At 33.2% G+C, this 16,737-nt stretch overlaps 3 protein-coding genes across 3 annotated transcripts; 1 reads left to right on the top strand and 2 right to left on the bottom strand.

Annotated features, from left to right (window-relative positions):
• Nucleotides 1–562: 562 nt before the first annotated feature.
• Nucleotides 563–6,350, top strand: LOC108202531 (uncharacterized). Its single transcript, XM_017370970.2, has 5 exons — nt 563–811; nt 3,408–4,206; nt 4,290–4,757; nt 5,045–5,070; nt 5,307–6,350. Exons 2-5 carry the CDS (start codon nt 3,477–3,479, stop codon nt 6,009–6,011), a joined length of 1,929 nt encoding a protein of 642 aa, XP_017226459.1. The 5' UTR covers nt 563–811; nt 3,408–3,476; the 3' UTR covers nt 6,012–6,350.
• A 78-nt stretch (nt 6,351–6,428) lies between these two features.
• On the bottom strand, nt 6,429–10,511 carry LOC108202532 (glucose-1-phosphate adenylyltransferase large subunit 1). Its single transcript, XM_017370971.2, has 15 exons — nt 10,372–10,511; nt 9,797–10,060; nt 9,522–9,653; nt 9,195–9,365; nt 8,831–8,923; nt 8,605–8,688; nt 8,474–8,529; nt 8,180–8,273; nt 7,879–8,064; nt 7,723–7,803; nt 7,500–7,586; nt 7,321–7,425; nt 7,111–7,217; nt 6,963–7,023; nt 6,429–6,832 (listed from the first exon to the last, which is right to left on the bottom strand). The coding sequence occupies exons 2-15, from the start codon at nt 10,028–10,030 to the stop codon at nt 6,731–6,733; spliced, it is 1,593 nt and encodes a 530-aa protein (XP_017226460.1). The 5' UTR covers nt 10,031–10,060; nt 10,372–10,511; the 3' UTR covers nt 6,429–6,730.
• Nucleotides 10,512–15,113: 4,602 nt separating this feature from the next.
• Nucleotides 15,114–15,869, bottom strand: LOC135149131 (defensin-like protein 1). The gene is made up of 2 exons (XM_064084014.1): nt 15,762–15,869; nt 15,114–15,430 (listed from the first exon to the last, which is right to left on the bottom strand). Exons 1-2 carry the CDS (start codon nt 15,832–15,834, stop codon nt 15,258–15,260), a joined length of 246 nt encoding a protein of 81 aa, XP_063940084.1. The 5' UTR covers nt 15,835–15,869; the 3' UTR covers nt 15,114–15,257.
• Between the last annotated feature and the right edge of the window lie 868 nt (nt 15,870–16,737).

Raw genomic sequence — 16,737 nt, 5'->3', positions numbered from 1 at the left:
ATTTTAGAATTTTAATTATCAATAAAAATATATAGATATTTATGTCAAAATTTAATATATAAAATTATTTAGAATAAAAAAATACAAGAATCTTCCAAATTTCAAACTGTTTATTACTCTATACATTTAAAAAAATAGTTGTTTTGTCGTTTTGTTTATAATTTGAGATGTAAGAAAAATATATTTCTACACATTATTTTTATTTTTTATAAATAAAAAAAATTTGTTAAATTTTTACTTAGAAAATGAGTTTAAAAATAATATGTAAGAATAAATTTTTTATATCTCAAATTACGTGTAAGAAATCAAAACGATATTATTTGAGATGAAGGGCTAATAATTATTCATATATATTAAAACTCACCTATTATTTCCGGAAATAATTTTTTGAAGCCATGTATGAAAACAAACAAAAAGAATGTAAAAAACAAAATAAAAATAAATTAAAACAGTAAACAGTAAATAAAAAGCACACGTAAAAAAAAGAATAGAGTGAAAAAAAAATGACAGTGACAGTAGCAATGACTGGTATATGCTTTGATGGGATAAATGGGACAGCAAGACTTATGCTATATGTATGGTGCACAACTTCTTGACTGTAATTCACCCACGTCTCCCTTTTTTTCTACATTACTTACACTCTCAATTTCTCTTCTGTTCTCAGTTCTCCGAGGTAGGTGCGTGAGTGTGTTTAATTATCAAAAAATACGATAATTCTTATTAGCCCAAATCATTTTACTTAACTGTACTTCAGACAGAGCTCAGCTTACTTAACTCCTAATGAAGCTCTTCTGTCTGCTCATTATCCTAGGTAAGTCTCAAGCCCCTTCATTCATCTCTTCTTAATCTTATGTTTAGTTCAATTGTTGTTAGTTTTATAAGTTACTGTGTGTGTATTGCATGGTTGTGTTTTCTTGATCTCTTCTTGGAATGTGTGATGATAATTTGGTAGTTTTTGATTTTTGTTTATCGCTAGTGAGGATGTAATAATTGGTTAGGAGTATAATGGGGACTCTTTATAGTGGTAATTATAAGTACTAACTTAAATTTGGATTCTGAAATAATAATGAATGAGGTCAACAGATTTTGTGGATTTTTATTTTTTAATTAATATATATTTTTCAAATTCTGCCTGTACATATACACTTTTCAAGACTTTTGGGCACGGTTTTTTAGAAATACGGGAGTATTTGTATATTTTTTATTTATACTATATTTATGGCAGGTTATTAATTAAAGGTAGTTAAACTGCTAGTTTAAGGTACTTTAATGTTTTACTGTTTTATGGAGTAGTAAAACTTCAGTGTTACACAAGATTGTTCTTATCAGTATAGTGTCTATAGAGCCATTCTCTTAATTTCATCTGGGTAGATCACAAATGTTATTGTGATTTTTGGATGAATTATTATCCAAAGTATAGGAAGATATAAATAATAATTTTAAACTAAATTAAATGGTTTTATTTAAATATTTTCATTTAGATATAATATTAATATATATATATATATATCAATATGTATATGTATATTATATTTTAATTTTCATTATTTGAATAATAACTTATGTGTTAAGAATAATATATCACAAATATCAAATAACATACATACTAAACCTAATTAAAATTTATTTCAAGCCTAAAATTAGAGAACAGGGGTATCAGGTTTTGCAGGGGAACAACTGGATCACGTGAGCAGCTTGGCTCGTTCTGCCTCGTAAGGTGGAGATTTTTAGCTGGTTGTGTCTCACAACTTCTTAAAACTCACAATTGCAGCAGTAATGACTGTCAGTCTCATAATTTCTTATGACTCACAACTGCAGTAATGACTGACTATATAGATTAAAATACAGAGTTTAGTTGCAGAAGCAGTTAACACAATGCTACTAGTAGTCATGTATCCAACCCAGACACCACTGTACGCAATAAACAACCTTTGCAGATTAAAAAATATATAAAAATGGGTGTGAACGCTGCTGAAATTCACCACGTATCCTGCATGCAATGAGCCACGTTTACCACTGCAATTATTTGCACCGCCTTTGATCCTTACCCTTTTATTTTCTGTTATATTTATTGTTAGAATGTTGAGTTCACCTAGTACTAGGAAAAGCATATGCTTCTTCACTAAGGAAAGCATGAGTGCTCTTAAACCCAAGAAACCAAACCAGGTAGTTATGTTTCATTGTGTTTTCTTTTTACTCTTAAGTCATACTCGTATTTGAGTTATTTATTGTTAGTTTATGTATAGAAGAGTGTGAAAATGTTGTTTGTTGTTCTTAAGGTTGTTGGAAAAGATTTTTTGGGGTAAACTTACTTTAGCCTTGTTGCCTTAATGTTTGTATGATCTGTGATTCTTCTATCTGGGCTCTGTGTATTAAATAAGGTACTATAATCTTAACCCATTTGCTTTAATTATAGCATTATTGGAGTTTTATTTAGGACTGTTGCCATGTTAGTCAATCACTTTATTAATCTGCCTTTTCTTAAGTAGCAATTAAATAGACTTTAATTTTAGGCAATACTAGTACTTAGCGGGTAAATGGCCCATTGATTGCTGCTAATAGTACTTCTAAGTAACCCAAAAATACTATTTCTAATTAGGAGATTATTTTATTAGTAAAATTATAATAATTGTTATAACTAAATCACTGATAAGTAATTTGAAGCATTATATTTAGAGAATAAAGAACCGGAAAGATATCTAGATGTATCTCGGGTTCCTTATACTCTATGGAGTATTTAACATTCATAATATTGCCAGACTTAACTGGAAATTAGTTTTCTGTTTCTCTTAATTGTTTATGGCCATTGAGGTAGTCATTTTTGTTTTTTCTAAGACACGGTCAGGTAGTTAGTTGCTTTGATTTCTTAAAGTCACACTAGTCTGCATACTGCATAATAACTTGAAAATTTACACATTCTAAAGAACATTATGCTGCTCACACAAGTAACAACCCATATTGACAGAACACCACAGGACTCTACCTCCTTTCTTCTTCTTCATCAGACATAATAATCGTCATGTGTTTATCCCATTGTTTAATATAGTGTAAGCTTTGCTTTTAACTTTTAGGTTCCAAAAATTTTCTCTTTAAATATTGATTTCTAGATCAGATTGATTGCTGTTTTTGTCTTCCGTATAATAATATGTAAGTTGTAAGAGACGTTTAGGCTTGTTTATTTTCCCAAATATTTTGAATTCCTAACAGTTATGTATACAGTATATGGTGAAGTCCTAAGAATATATTGACTTAGTGTTATCATTGTTATCATCTTAAAAGAACTCATAGGGTTGCCCTTTTTTGTTATAGATGGAGTAAATGAACTTGAGGGCTTTTATGTTTACTTATTTGTTTGAAGCCTATTGTGGTAGCGATTGTTGATGTATATATATATTTTTTTAATGCAGTAAACTTCTTGCAAGCATCTGAAACCAGACTATCTACACATATACAAGAAATCCTATATCAATATCATCATGTTCAACCATGTTGATAAAGGCAAGCAGCCAATGTATCCCTATCAATTAGTGTGGATTCCACGTTGGCCGATACTTGAAGAGAAAAATCAGTTATCTAATTTTGTTGGACATCACGCATATGATCCCAGAATAAATCAATGGCCTTCGCAGAAGAATAAGGAGATCAGCTCCGACATATCTGGATCTGTCAAACCATGTATGAAGATTAATGCCATAGATTTTGGAATATTAAAGAACGACCAAGAAATGAATTCAAGGAACCAGAGAAGGGATAGACCGGAATTATTTGACTCCACCATAACCAATTTTATTTTGGAAAGTCAGCCTACTTCAAACAGTGAATATGTATCCTCTCTACTTTCATTGGCTCCTCCAGGAACTGAATCTTCATTTATGGGTTCTCATATTCAGCATCAGAGTGTTTCACAGTGCCCTACAGAGCTGGTGACTTCTCATAAGATTTTTGGTACCAGCTTAGGTTTTTCGGCACCTTTATCGGAGGATATTCGTGGCACTTCATCTCGTGTTTCACACCAAATATCTGACCTTGGAGAAAGAAATATTGGATGTGTAACCATTCCTAAAGCACCATCCTTCCAGTTCAGAGTTGAAGAAAATGACAACCATGCAAGATCCATACCGTCATCCAAAAGGAAATTATCAGATACTAACATCTTAAAAGTCGGGGAACATGAAAAGCGTAATGATAGTTCTGGAGTTTTGTCAGGTAAGAATTTACATATAATAGCTTTATCTCTGGAAAGTTTATAATACATTCGATGTTGGACAACAGCTTATCTCTGCTTGCAGATAATCGCTCTAGGAGAAATAATCTTCCACCAGCTTTTCATGAACAACAATACAACAACATGAATAACTTCTCTAGCATCAATATGTTTTCTACTAGGGCTCCTGAAGCAAATACAATGAGAACACATACTTCTGCAGATAATTTAGGCGGATTCACTCCCATATATCAGGTAAATCATACTTTTCCGGTCATGGGAAATACTGATACTAATTTGCAGAAGAAAGACGGAAATTTTAGGGACTCAAAAGTTGTTACCCAAATGCAAGAAAATGTGCCCAATAAATGTTACAGCGTCCCACAACCTATTGGTCATGGCGGGCAAGGAGTCGAATTTCTGGTGCTGTCATCAGATAGTGAAGGAAACAATGCTGTTAATGATGTGAGAGCTACTGAAGTTGTTTCAAAGAATGGAGCAGCTGAAACTCACACAGTGGATATGAATATTTTTAAGGAGAAACATGTATCTGGTATGACTAATTTTCTAATCTTCCTCGCCAACATACATATACCCATGTTATATGATAGATTTTTAAGCTCTAATTCTTAATTGAAGTGCAATATTTCTGTGTACAAACTCTTCACATGTTAACTTTGAGTTCTCAGTGCTTGGTCATAGAATGTATTTGTAATCTTTTAGTCACCAGATTTAGTGAGGTTAAGTTCTCATTAGTCCTACCAAGTAATCTGGAAATTTTGTGATCACAAGCTTGTTGAGATCTATATTAAATTTGTTTCTCTATTTTGGTTGTTGCAGGTTTGCCGTCTTCCTCGTCAAAAAAGGTACCCTGTCTCTGACTTTGGACTTGGTACATAAGTGTCTGCAAAATTCTTTTCAAATAAATTTCTGTTTCTTTTTCTGTAATTGTACATTCTGGCTAATGGTGTTTACGAAATAATGGTTAAACAAAATTGTGTTAAAATTGCATTGAAGTTTTACAAACTATAAGGGTAAAATATGCAGCATTAACCAGTAAGCTGATAAGTACATAGACATTACAGTTTTATCAAATTTGCAGAATGTCAGTTCATACATGGATTCACCGCATCCTAATCTTGCCACTGGAACGCCTGGCGTAAGAGTTCAATCACAGAAACATTCGGTCCCTGCAATACCAGATATAAACATACCGCTACCTGTGGAGCCGGGTGGAGCAAGTGTAGTGCACAATGCAGATCCAAGCACATCAAAATCTCGAAGTTTGGACATGGATTATGTGCCAGAACAAAGCAGCAATTGGCTTAAGCGTCTTAAGATATGTGAACCATGTAACCGTTCTGTTGGTACAAAGAGCTTGAGTTTGGATGAAACCACAACTAATAAAGAAGCAAACCAGTTTGTTAGCAGGGGTGTAGGAGGTGAAACTTCCAACTCAGAACCAGTGCCTGTATCTACTGGTAAAGAACTAATGACTGTCGACAAGGTAACAACAACTCCACTAAAAGATGTTGATTCCCGTTCCAATGATAATGCGGATGGTAATGATGGCACAAACCGGCTACTTTCTTGGATTCAGAGGTGGCAAAAACCTCCAACTGCAACTCCTAAGAATATGTCTGAGCCAGTTGTAATTTGTGACCCACAAGCTTGTAAGGAAAGTCTTGAGGAGTTAGACAATAAGCCACTTTTGAGCATAGCTGCTATGGCACTCTTAGGGAAGGGATATAGCGACGTAAAATGTCAGTACCGGAATGAGGGTACATATACAGTATGGGAGTCATAGAATGTGCAAAACCAGTCCAAGCAAATCTACATGCTTGGAAAGCAGGGCATTGTGTGCCCCGGGTTTTATGATGTCAACTGAAGAAGAAAATAGCCATATGGTTGCTTTGCAAATCATCCGGCAGTTAATGTACATTAGTAAGTTTTGAGTTTTTGGCTTGCTTTTTGTTTTTGTGAGATGACTTCGAAAGCCAGGTATATAAATAAGTGATATGTAAAATAGGGCTTTCTAGCTTGTTGCTGTAGAAGCCATGCTTCATGTAATCTTGACTTGAGTGCTTGTATAATACTAATATGTTTCTGGAGTTTTATCAAATTTTGCTGTATATATGTGCCTCCAGATTAGAGCTCTCACAAATTTGAATCATCGCAGTCATTCTCAGGAGAACGATGTTTTAAGTATATTGATCAGTGAACATCACAGCAAAGGGATCATGTATAAAACATCTATTTCCAGTACAAGCAATATCCACAATTCTTATTTCTAAGCCATGTAGGAAGACTACTCAGAAAAATTAAGCCTTTATGTTCTAGTCTTGAACTTCTATAGTCTCATTATTACTCCGCTCTGCAACTTAAGTTTCTCATAGGAGCGTAAGCTGGTTTCTTGCTCGGCATTTCTTTAGAAGAGGTTTCTGTGATACGTAACCCTCGAGAGTCTCAAAGATGGATCTTCAAACTATGGCATGCTGTAGGTTTCAAACTTCAGGTAGTACTTTGTTATATTACTGTGCCATCGCTGATTGTAGCCTTCTCCATGATGATAGGTATCCCTGAGCGAATGTAGAATCCATCCTCGGGTCTGTCTGCTTCTTGAACACCCTAATCGCGAAAAAAAATGACATGATGCATAAATTTGGGGATACATACATGCTTTTAGTTACAACCTCAATCAAATACTGAATAGGTGTATGTGACCAGAGTCTAGTTTGGCATTAAAAATTGAGCTTACATTTTTATTCATGATAATGACGTCCTTTCCAATTTTCGCATTCTTGTCAATAATACATTTGCTTCAAAGAGATTACAAGAATTTTGTCAAGCTTTGGTATTCTGATACCTCATATGAACTAAGAAATGATTTAAATTTTATTTCTTACCTGATTTTCGAGTTTTGTCCAATCCCAATGGGAACTTTCCCCTCTGCCAGCAGAGACGCAATCTCGGACTCTGTCTGATAGTAGTCTGCCCCCATCATCAGCGTATCCTATTGAAAATTGCAATATATGATAGCTGAATACTCGAACTCAACTCCAAAGCAAGGAAAGACATTTACTTTTCAAGAGGACTAGATTTGTAACATAGCTCACCTTCAGCTCGACACCAGAGTCCAGACGTGATCGCTCACCCACGATTGAGTGAATAACACTACATTCTTGCAGGAAACACCCGTGTGATATGATTGCATCCTTGATCTGAAAAGTGAAAACTGAGTATTCAGTAACAATCTATTAAGCTTAAAGCAGGATCCTTCACAATTATAACTCACCAGGCTTTTTTCAAACTTCGTTGGTGGTAAGAACCGAGGGGAAGTGAAGAACGGCGTCTCTGGATTATAAAATTCAAATTTTGGTACCTGCAGCATCCATTGAATCACAAAATGGAGTTGGCTTAATTAAAGATGATGAGGTGAATCTCCGTAATATATATCCACTGATTTTGTCGGAGAATTAATTCAGCTACATGACCATATTCTAGATTTATATATGAACCTCATCTGTTAGCGCCAGGTTAGCATCATAAAAAGATTTTATTGTTCCAATGTCCTCCCAATAGTCTCTGAACAGATACGCCTGCCAAGATAAATACAACTTATTATTCAGCATTGATTTGTAAAGAAAGACACTACAAGGAACACATACACTCACTTGCACATTGTGATCCATTACAGCTGATGGAATGATTTCAGATCCAAAGTCATTGGATTTGGGATATCTGCACTGTAGGAGATTCAACAAAACATCTTTCTTGAAGACATAGACGCCCATAGAAGCTATATATTGAGACTTTGTTGCATCTTCTGGAGACACTCCTAGTAGAGTAGTATCTACTTGCTGCGGTGGGAATTGAAGAACAAAGAAACATAATTACATTAGTAGGAAAACCAGTGTCGGAGAACATTCAAAGTTTTATGGTATGCGAGGATCATGCTATCATGTAACGGCTTACCATTGACTTTAGTCTAGCTCCACTAGGTTTCTCAGCAAATTCGATAACTTGCCCTCTATTGTTTATCTTCATTAATCCATATTCTGATACCCGGCTGTATATACAAGTTAATTGAGATATATGGAATAGGAGATGTATATATATATGAAAGACATAAAGGCTTTATATTTGTTTATTAGTTATTATAGAAGAAAGATCTGTAAATATTAAGAATAAAAGCAAGAATAATCTAGAAAAGAACATGATAGACTTGAAGGGCAAGGTGTTTATGTACAATAAATTAATAGCACAAACCTGCCTCCCACAGGTACACAGGAAATTGTAATATCCGCATTTCTGTCCATGTGATTCTGTTTGTTTATCATGAGATTAGCACCTTTGTTTTACGGATTGCGTTGACTTGTCAAAATGAAAATTGTACACACCTGCACAAGGTCCATATAATCCATCCGGTAAAGTTGATCTCCCGATAAAATCAGTATGTTCTCAATGTCCTTGTTCTTTGCATCCTAGAAGCACAAACATAACTTGTAATTACCATAAAAATACAAGTGCTGCAAGAAATGACATCATGGGTTTGATATTACAATAGTGATTATCATTTATTGGAGTGCTTTAGTAGATTTCAGTGATAATTTGTTGAACACTTGCCTCAAATACCCACATAAACTGCCGTACTGCATCTGCAGTTCCTTGAAACCAATTCATGCCTGCTTCTCCTGGTGTTTGAGTGGCGGCCAAAACCTGGATCACAAGTTTAGTAAATAAAGGGAGAACTGCTGAAAATAACTACTAATGATAACTTATTCTTGTACCTGTCATAAGTTCTTATGATAATTCTATGCACTATACCAGCTCTTTATCTAATAATTTCTCGGGAAAAGACCCGTAACTGGGATAATTTGTGTCTAATAGTGTCCCTTACATCATACATCCGTTATAAGCCTAGTAAGCCGACCTATTTAAGTGAATAATGATATGCTCTTTCTTGCCAATACGACATGAAATATATTACCTCAACAAAGCCATCCCCAAAGTTGACACCATTTCCAAAATATGTACGAGCAAGGTGACGATTTAAAGAAGCAGAGTTGAACTGAGTTAAGACCAAAATCTTGTTTATTCTGCTGTTAATGCAGTTGCTCATAGGAATATCTATAAGCCTGTAGCATCCTCCAATCGGAACCTGTATCAAATAAAAAAAAATAATTCAAGAAAATAAAATTTCGTTTGGGTGGGTTATAAGTTCAAAAGTTACCCATGAATCCAATCAATAAATTTTCAAAAAAGGATCAACAAAGAGACTTCACAAGACTATGTAACCTTAAAACTGTATACTCACAGCAGGAATGGCTGATCTACGTGTAAGCGGAAACAGCTTAGTCCCAGCACCCCCACCTAATATAATAGCGGCCACATTATTCGAGCTAGCACTTTTTCTCTCAATTTGGGGAACTTGCAAGTCTTTCGCTATCTAATATTCAAATTAAACACTATCAAATTCAGAACAAGAATAACATAAAGAAGCCAAGCTCAATCAAGCATAAAAACCACAAAATACCAAAATTCGCAAACAGTATAACTATGGAATGATCTTAGGTATGATAAGATACTCACAAGTGTCTCTTTGCCATTTTCTGATGTGAGTACAGAGAAAGCAGCCCCTGGTTTGATCATTCCCACCCTTCTCCCAATTTTCGCTCTTTTCGATAAAAGATCACTCAAATCAGTGTTGTTAACACCTCCAGTGATCCTCCTCCCCCAAAACCCATCATCACCATTATTTACAAAACCACTTCTTGCTCTAGAAAATTGGGGACTAGATTTCATTGATACACACCACGAATCCATTGTATAATACACAAACACTATATTTTACACCTGAAATCAGAAACCCCAGATACCAATTGTGATCATTGAACTAAACACAATGCAATAAAACATTATCCCAGTAAATCAAAAAGTATACAAATTGTATGGTTGTAAGGTTATTCACAAAAAGGTGATGATCAGTCTGACAAACAAACAGATTCGAGTCGAGTTTTATTCACAAACAACTATATAAGAACATATATTTGATCAAAAATGATGAAAACTTGAGCACAACCACAAATAATCATCTCATTTCTCTAAATTCAAAACAATATTATGGTAAAATAAATAAATTAAGATAGAATGTGATCAAAGAATACCTAAAAATCTCTAGCTGCAACATGTAACAATGCATGTGAGTTAGATATATATTGTCACGAGATTACTGTACAAAAATATCAGAGTTCTTGAAAAGTAACACTAGGGATCTGTGTATATTTGTTAGTATCAGTCATCAAAGTCCACGTTTGTAGGGGATACAAGAACCCATGCTGCATCGAACACCTGTCTACATTTATTAGAGTATCGAAGAAATGATTTAAAATTTGTGATTTATTTATGTCTCGAACAAAGTTGAAAGTTTTAGTATTAATAGCCATGGAGGGTGTAAATCATGTTACATGGGACTCCTAGAATGTTATTTGGAACTAGAAATTAGTTTGGTGTCAATTTTTAGACCTGAATCTGATAATTAATATAATTATATCACGTGAGCATAGAAATAATTCATATTACCTCTATGTTGCGAATAATGTTACGCATTTTAAACTTTGATTCCAATTTTAATTGGATAATTTATGTATATACAGATGGTTTCATTATTTTTAGTAGGAGTAAAATCAACCAATCATATATTACCAATTATATTTAAAAAAAAATGGAAACACTTTTGAGAATGTAGAATTTTTCATATTTTACATATAAATAATTTTACATTATTATAAGAATTTATATTTTAAAAAAATATATATATAATAGTAAGAGTGAATGTCATCAAATTTATTATTTACATTAAGGAATAACGGCCTTGGCGAATTAGGATGTATACCCTCCGTTTCAAAGTATATGTCCACTTTAGAAAAGAAAAATTGTTTCGAAATAATTGTCCGTTTCAATTTTCAATATAAATTTATATTTCCAAAATCAACTCTCCTTCACATATTTTAAATTTATATTTCCGTGATCAACCATATATACCACATATTAGGTTCAATTAATGACTTAATACACTTTTTTTTTTACAAAATCTATTTTTTTAAACTATATGATTTTTTTTTTGAAAATAAACATGTAATTTGTAACGGAGGGAGAACATAATATCAATATGTCAGATTGTAACATAATAAATTTCCTGGATATTTTGAGTGAAGCACAGTTACAAAAATAGTACTATTTTTTTTTAAGAAAGTACTATTTTCTTGTAATTGTAATGATATACCCAATAATTACAAGTCGAATGAGGATTACACACTAATCACAAGTTGATACTCTCGATACTGTAATTGTACACCTAACTTTATGAACGGTTCAAAACCACCGAATCAGATATTGCGAAGAGCTCCCGTGATGGATGTCACATTTCTGCTGAATGAACGTGCATCAGAGTATCTCTGTGATCTTTGATCAAATCGTGGTATTCAATTGAGATTTTTTTTAAAAATTATTTATAAAATTCAAAAGCATTCAATTGAGATTGTTTAAAATTCATTAAAATCTTGAATAATTTAGTTGAGATTTTAAATTATGCTACAAAATCCGGTGTTCTTCAACTGTGCTTAAAAATCCGATGATGTTCAATTGAGATAGTTTGAAAGTTATTAAAACCTGATGATATTTTAAATGCTGATTGGTTTTTTTAGATTTCATAAAATGATGAATCTTGTGAGATTTTTCAGTTTATTTTAAGAGTATATTGAAATTCCACCAAAATTCATGAGATTTTGAAACATGATACTTAGATCCTAAAAAATCTATATCAACTCCGCGACATTTTATCAAGAACTCGCACAAAATCAAAATCAGGTACAATTCATTAAAATCCATATATTAAAAACAATCTATTAAAATCACAGTTGAATACACCCGCTTTAAAATTGTGATTTATGAATTAACGTGATTTAATATAATAAGTTATAGAGCTTAAAATGTTTGTTTGGATAATTATACATTATTAATAATTTATGAGTTATCAAAAATCTAATGATAAAAATAAAAATGATTTGGTATAAATAAGGATTTATGAGTAATTTTTATAATTTCTTTTAGAAAAATTAAGTAGCTGACAAAAATATCTCAAAATAATTTTTAATTTTAAATGATTTTCAGGATCATTTGTGATTTTAAATCAGGTTGGGGCGTACTAGATAAACAAATATATATCATCCCATCGTAGCACTAATTCTCTGGACAAGTACACATGCAAGCAGAAAGCAGGACATAGGTTAAAAGACAAGATAAGTCCTGATTTGGTTGGGCTGTTTTGTCATGCAGCTTTTGGATTTCTGACCTAACCTCAAATAATTCAGCTGACACCATTCATTCTACCGCACACCTGTCCCAACTCCAATTACTCCAGAAATATAACAGGCTTCAGATGGGCTTATATATGGACCATACTTTCACAAGCCATAATTTTCAAGATGGGCTTCAGCCCAAAACTCCATCCAAATCAAAACCAAAATTAAAAAACTTTTCTTTTCCTACTGGTATTAATATTTCACCACAGATATCTGAATTCTCCTGTTATTTTAGAGACTACCTTGCGAACATTCAAAGGCTCAGATAATAATATTTAATGCTTAAAATTTGTTTTATTCCTTTATTAGTTACACACAAGTAGTCAGATATAGCTAGCCGTGGATGAGCTCGCACGGATTTGTTTTCATGAGTAAATATTTGATTAACAGTTGAAGTAACAGAAGCATTTCCAGCCACCGCGACTGTGACAAGCACCGTGCTTAGCTCCTTCCCAGCTCTGGCATTGCTTATCGCAGTGTTGTGTGTTTCCGCATTTCCCAGACCATGTCAAGCTCGCCTTTTCGCATAGTTTCCCATCAACTCCTCTTATACTCCCTGCAACAAATATATATAAACCCTCGTCCAATATATAAATATATGATAAACAGTGACGGAACCAGATTCGAAAGAACATATTGACCTGTTTTGAAATTTGGATTTCATTTGAAATTCTTAATTTGATCAATGACATGTTTGGATATACGCAAAAAAAGTTAAATTTGAATTTCATTTGAAATCCAGGACATTCAAATACTAGTATAAGACTGAGAATTTGAAACGACACCTCAGATTGTATTATTTGAAATCTCAAATTAATTCGAAATAAAATGCATGTTCCTAAATGTATGTATCCAAGACTACCTGAGTTGGCAAGAAGGAAGAAAACGAGAGAGATGGCAAAGAGGCTAACTGGGCTAGTATATACTCTTCTTCGCCATTTCGGATATATATAAAATCTCAAGATGTGAATTCGTCAATCTGTGCATGAAGATGTAAAATTGTTACCAATGAGGTGGGTTTTTATAGTGTAGAGATATTCAAACAACCCTATGTATTTGATTTGTATAGTCAAAAGGATAAGTTGATACACTGCATGCATGTACGTCAACTCGTCAAGAATGATGAAAAACAAGCATATTAACCGACTTAGCGTATCACTGTTCCAATACATCGGCTTGCTTTCATCAACTTATAATTGTTGTCAGAAATCTGTCTAGTTTGCTCTTTGATCGTTGAAATGAAGAGCCAGTGATGTAAACATTTTCGTGTGCGTGATAGTTTGAAAATTGTAAAGAAAACCCATAAAAATAGTTCAAATTAAGTGTGCATGCACGATCATGAGGTGATCTATTTTCGATATCTTGTTTTCCTCATAAAGTAATATATATCTTATCATATTGTGAAGGATATCAGTATATATTTGGCGTAAATATTTATTTGAGTTGCTTTGAGTTTGACCTTTGTCCTGACTCCTGAGCACCGCGAGTTTAACACAATTATACATATAAAACTAGGTGTATTTTAATGTGTACGTACAAATTTATAAATTTGTCATCCTAATTTGTATTATAATTATTTTGATCTTACAAGAACTTTGTGAGAATAGTCTCGACGAAGTTTTTATATTTAAGTTTAAGAAACGAAAACCTGTTTATATGCTCTGCATGACAGACGAAGTCTAGTTTTTGTTACCCGCGCAATACTCATTAATTAGCTATAAATTTTTTTTGGACGTATCTCAAAAGATTACATATTAATGAATTTTATCACCATTCTCGTGACTTCATTACGATTTACGTGGTTATTCTGCAAGGCACGCGGTTTGACCCTCTTAATCCAGAAGACTTTCGACGCTAGCCGTCCCTGAAGAGTCTCTCACATCACACGATTATATCATCCAATTATAGGCCACGATCTCATAATCAACTTCTTAACTATCGATTTTGAGAGCATTTGTTGGTTGCACAATACGCATTATAAACTTCATGTTAATATTTTATTATCCACTTTGGACGGTGCCAACTCGCACAAATTTACTTTTAAGCTTCTCTCAAAAAGACATCCTACTAATGAAATTTTTGACTACTTATATTAAATGTAAATCTTTTTTGTCTTTATCGTGAAATATTAGCCCGATGACAATCTTTAATTGCAAGGTGAATATTATTTATCATTAACATTCAGTTGAGTATTTTTTTAATATGGAAATTTTATTTTAAGTCATAGATATATATAATATACATTTTCGGACTGTTCATATATGATTTAATATGTTGATATTTTATTTAAGTGATACATTTGCATTTCAGAGGTTTCAGTCAGTCATTTCTTTGGAATGCCAAGAGGATGAATTTGCTGAAGAATATGCAGCTCGAACATATGCAAGGAAAGTGTGTTTTATTGAAAAGTTGCTAAAATATTTGAGTTAATAGTTCGTATTCATGTGTTATACAGCTTGTGTGCAACTTTCTGATTTTGCAAAATAATAAATTAGTTGACTAATTAGTTTCTTGAGGACCAAATTTTAAATTAACTCGCATAAGATTATTCTTGAAAGTTAAAGATACATCAGTAGATTGTATGAGTAACATCCAACTCGTAGCCACTAGCCAGGTATAGTAACATCCTCCTTTATTACAACAAGGAGCTAAAGCTAACTCCTGAGGATTTGTTTTCATGTGTAAATGAATTAACATTCGAAGTAACAAAAGCACTTCCAGCCACCCCGACTGTGACAAGCACCATGTTTAGCTCCTTCCCAGTCCTGGCATTGCTTATCACAGTGCTGTGTGTTTCCGCATTTTCCAGACCATGTCAAGCTTGGCTTTTCGCAGACTTTTCCATCAACTTCGGTAATACTTCCTGCAACGTTTCGAATAGGGAACTAAGATTAAGATTCAAAGATGTTTATAAATGAAGATATATTGGTCGTTTGGCTAAATTTATATTTGAGTATAAAGGCTTATTTCTGGAGAAAAGTGCATAAAATACCATTTTTCCTGAAATAAGACCTTAAACAAATATGAAACAAATCTTTATATTTATATCCAAAAGAAATCTTACAAAATACATTTTTCTAAAAATAAAATAAAGACTTATTTTATCAAAAAATTAGTTGCCAAACTGGCACATAATCTAGTTGTGACAGATTTCGTTATATATACGTGCATATACATATTGGATTAATTAATACCTGAGTTGGCAAGAAGGAAGAAAATGAGAGAGATGGCAAAGAGGCTAACTGGGCTGGTACTGTTCTTCGCCATTTTTGAGATCTCAAAAGATATGTATATTCTTCAATCTGTGCGGGAAGAAAGCTAAAAATGAAGTGGTTATTTATAGTGCACAAATATTCAAATAATCGTGTTTGATTTCTGTAGTCAAAGTAAAGCTTGGCACACTGCATGCATGTACGTAATACAGAAGAAAAACAAGCACTACCTATATCAACCGACTGTTGAAATGAATGCACTGCCTTTCATCATCCCGTTCATTCAGGATTCTATTTTTTTCCCCTCTAAATGTTGAAATGAAGAGCTAGTGATTTAAGCATTTTCGTAAGCGGAAGTTTAAAAGGTGAAACCAAAAACCCTAAATAGTTCAAAGTGTGCGCATGCATGATGAGCTGATATTTCTCTCTTTATTGTTTTCTAGAAAAAGTAATACCTATCCCATACTATTCTACAAAGAAAAATGCTAAAAGCACAGAGATGGGTACAAAAATATTCACATAATGAGTATGTGTCAATTTTTGATTGAAATGAGCCTCCTGCATATGCATTAATAGTATCAATTAAAACTTCACATCTCAATTGCCACTTCATTTTGTGCAAAATTATGTACCCAATTTTGTGCATGTAGCACTACTCTTCTACAAATACTTATAAGTGTGGATTATTCTAATTGTTCCATTAATATATATCTTTGGAAAATCGAATGATCGGAAAATTTAACGTTGTTGATCAGATATATATCGTATTTTTATTGTTAAATGATCTGTTTGTTCACACGTCCTTTTTATCTATGTACTAGCAATTCGAGAAATTGATGATAATGATTTACATATAAGTTATTCGAAAATATATCAACCGAGCATGAGTGTTTCTGTGCTGGTCAGGGGTGAGGGACGACCTTGTTCATATGGGAGCATAAATTCATATGCGAATTCA

The sequence above is a fragment of the Daucus carota genome, chromosome 9 (assembly GCF_001625215.2).
Source record: "Daucus carota subsp. sativus chromosome 9, DH1 v3.0, whole genome shotgun sequence".
Classification (NCBI taxonomy): domain Eukaryota; kingdom Viridiplantae; phylum Streptophyta; class Magnoliopsida; order Apiales; family Apiaceae; genus Daucus; species Daucus carota.
The sequence above is the reverse complement of the archived record's forward strand: the minus strand, read 5'-3'. Positions and strand labels throughout refer to the sequence as shown.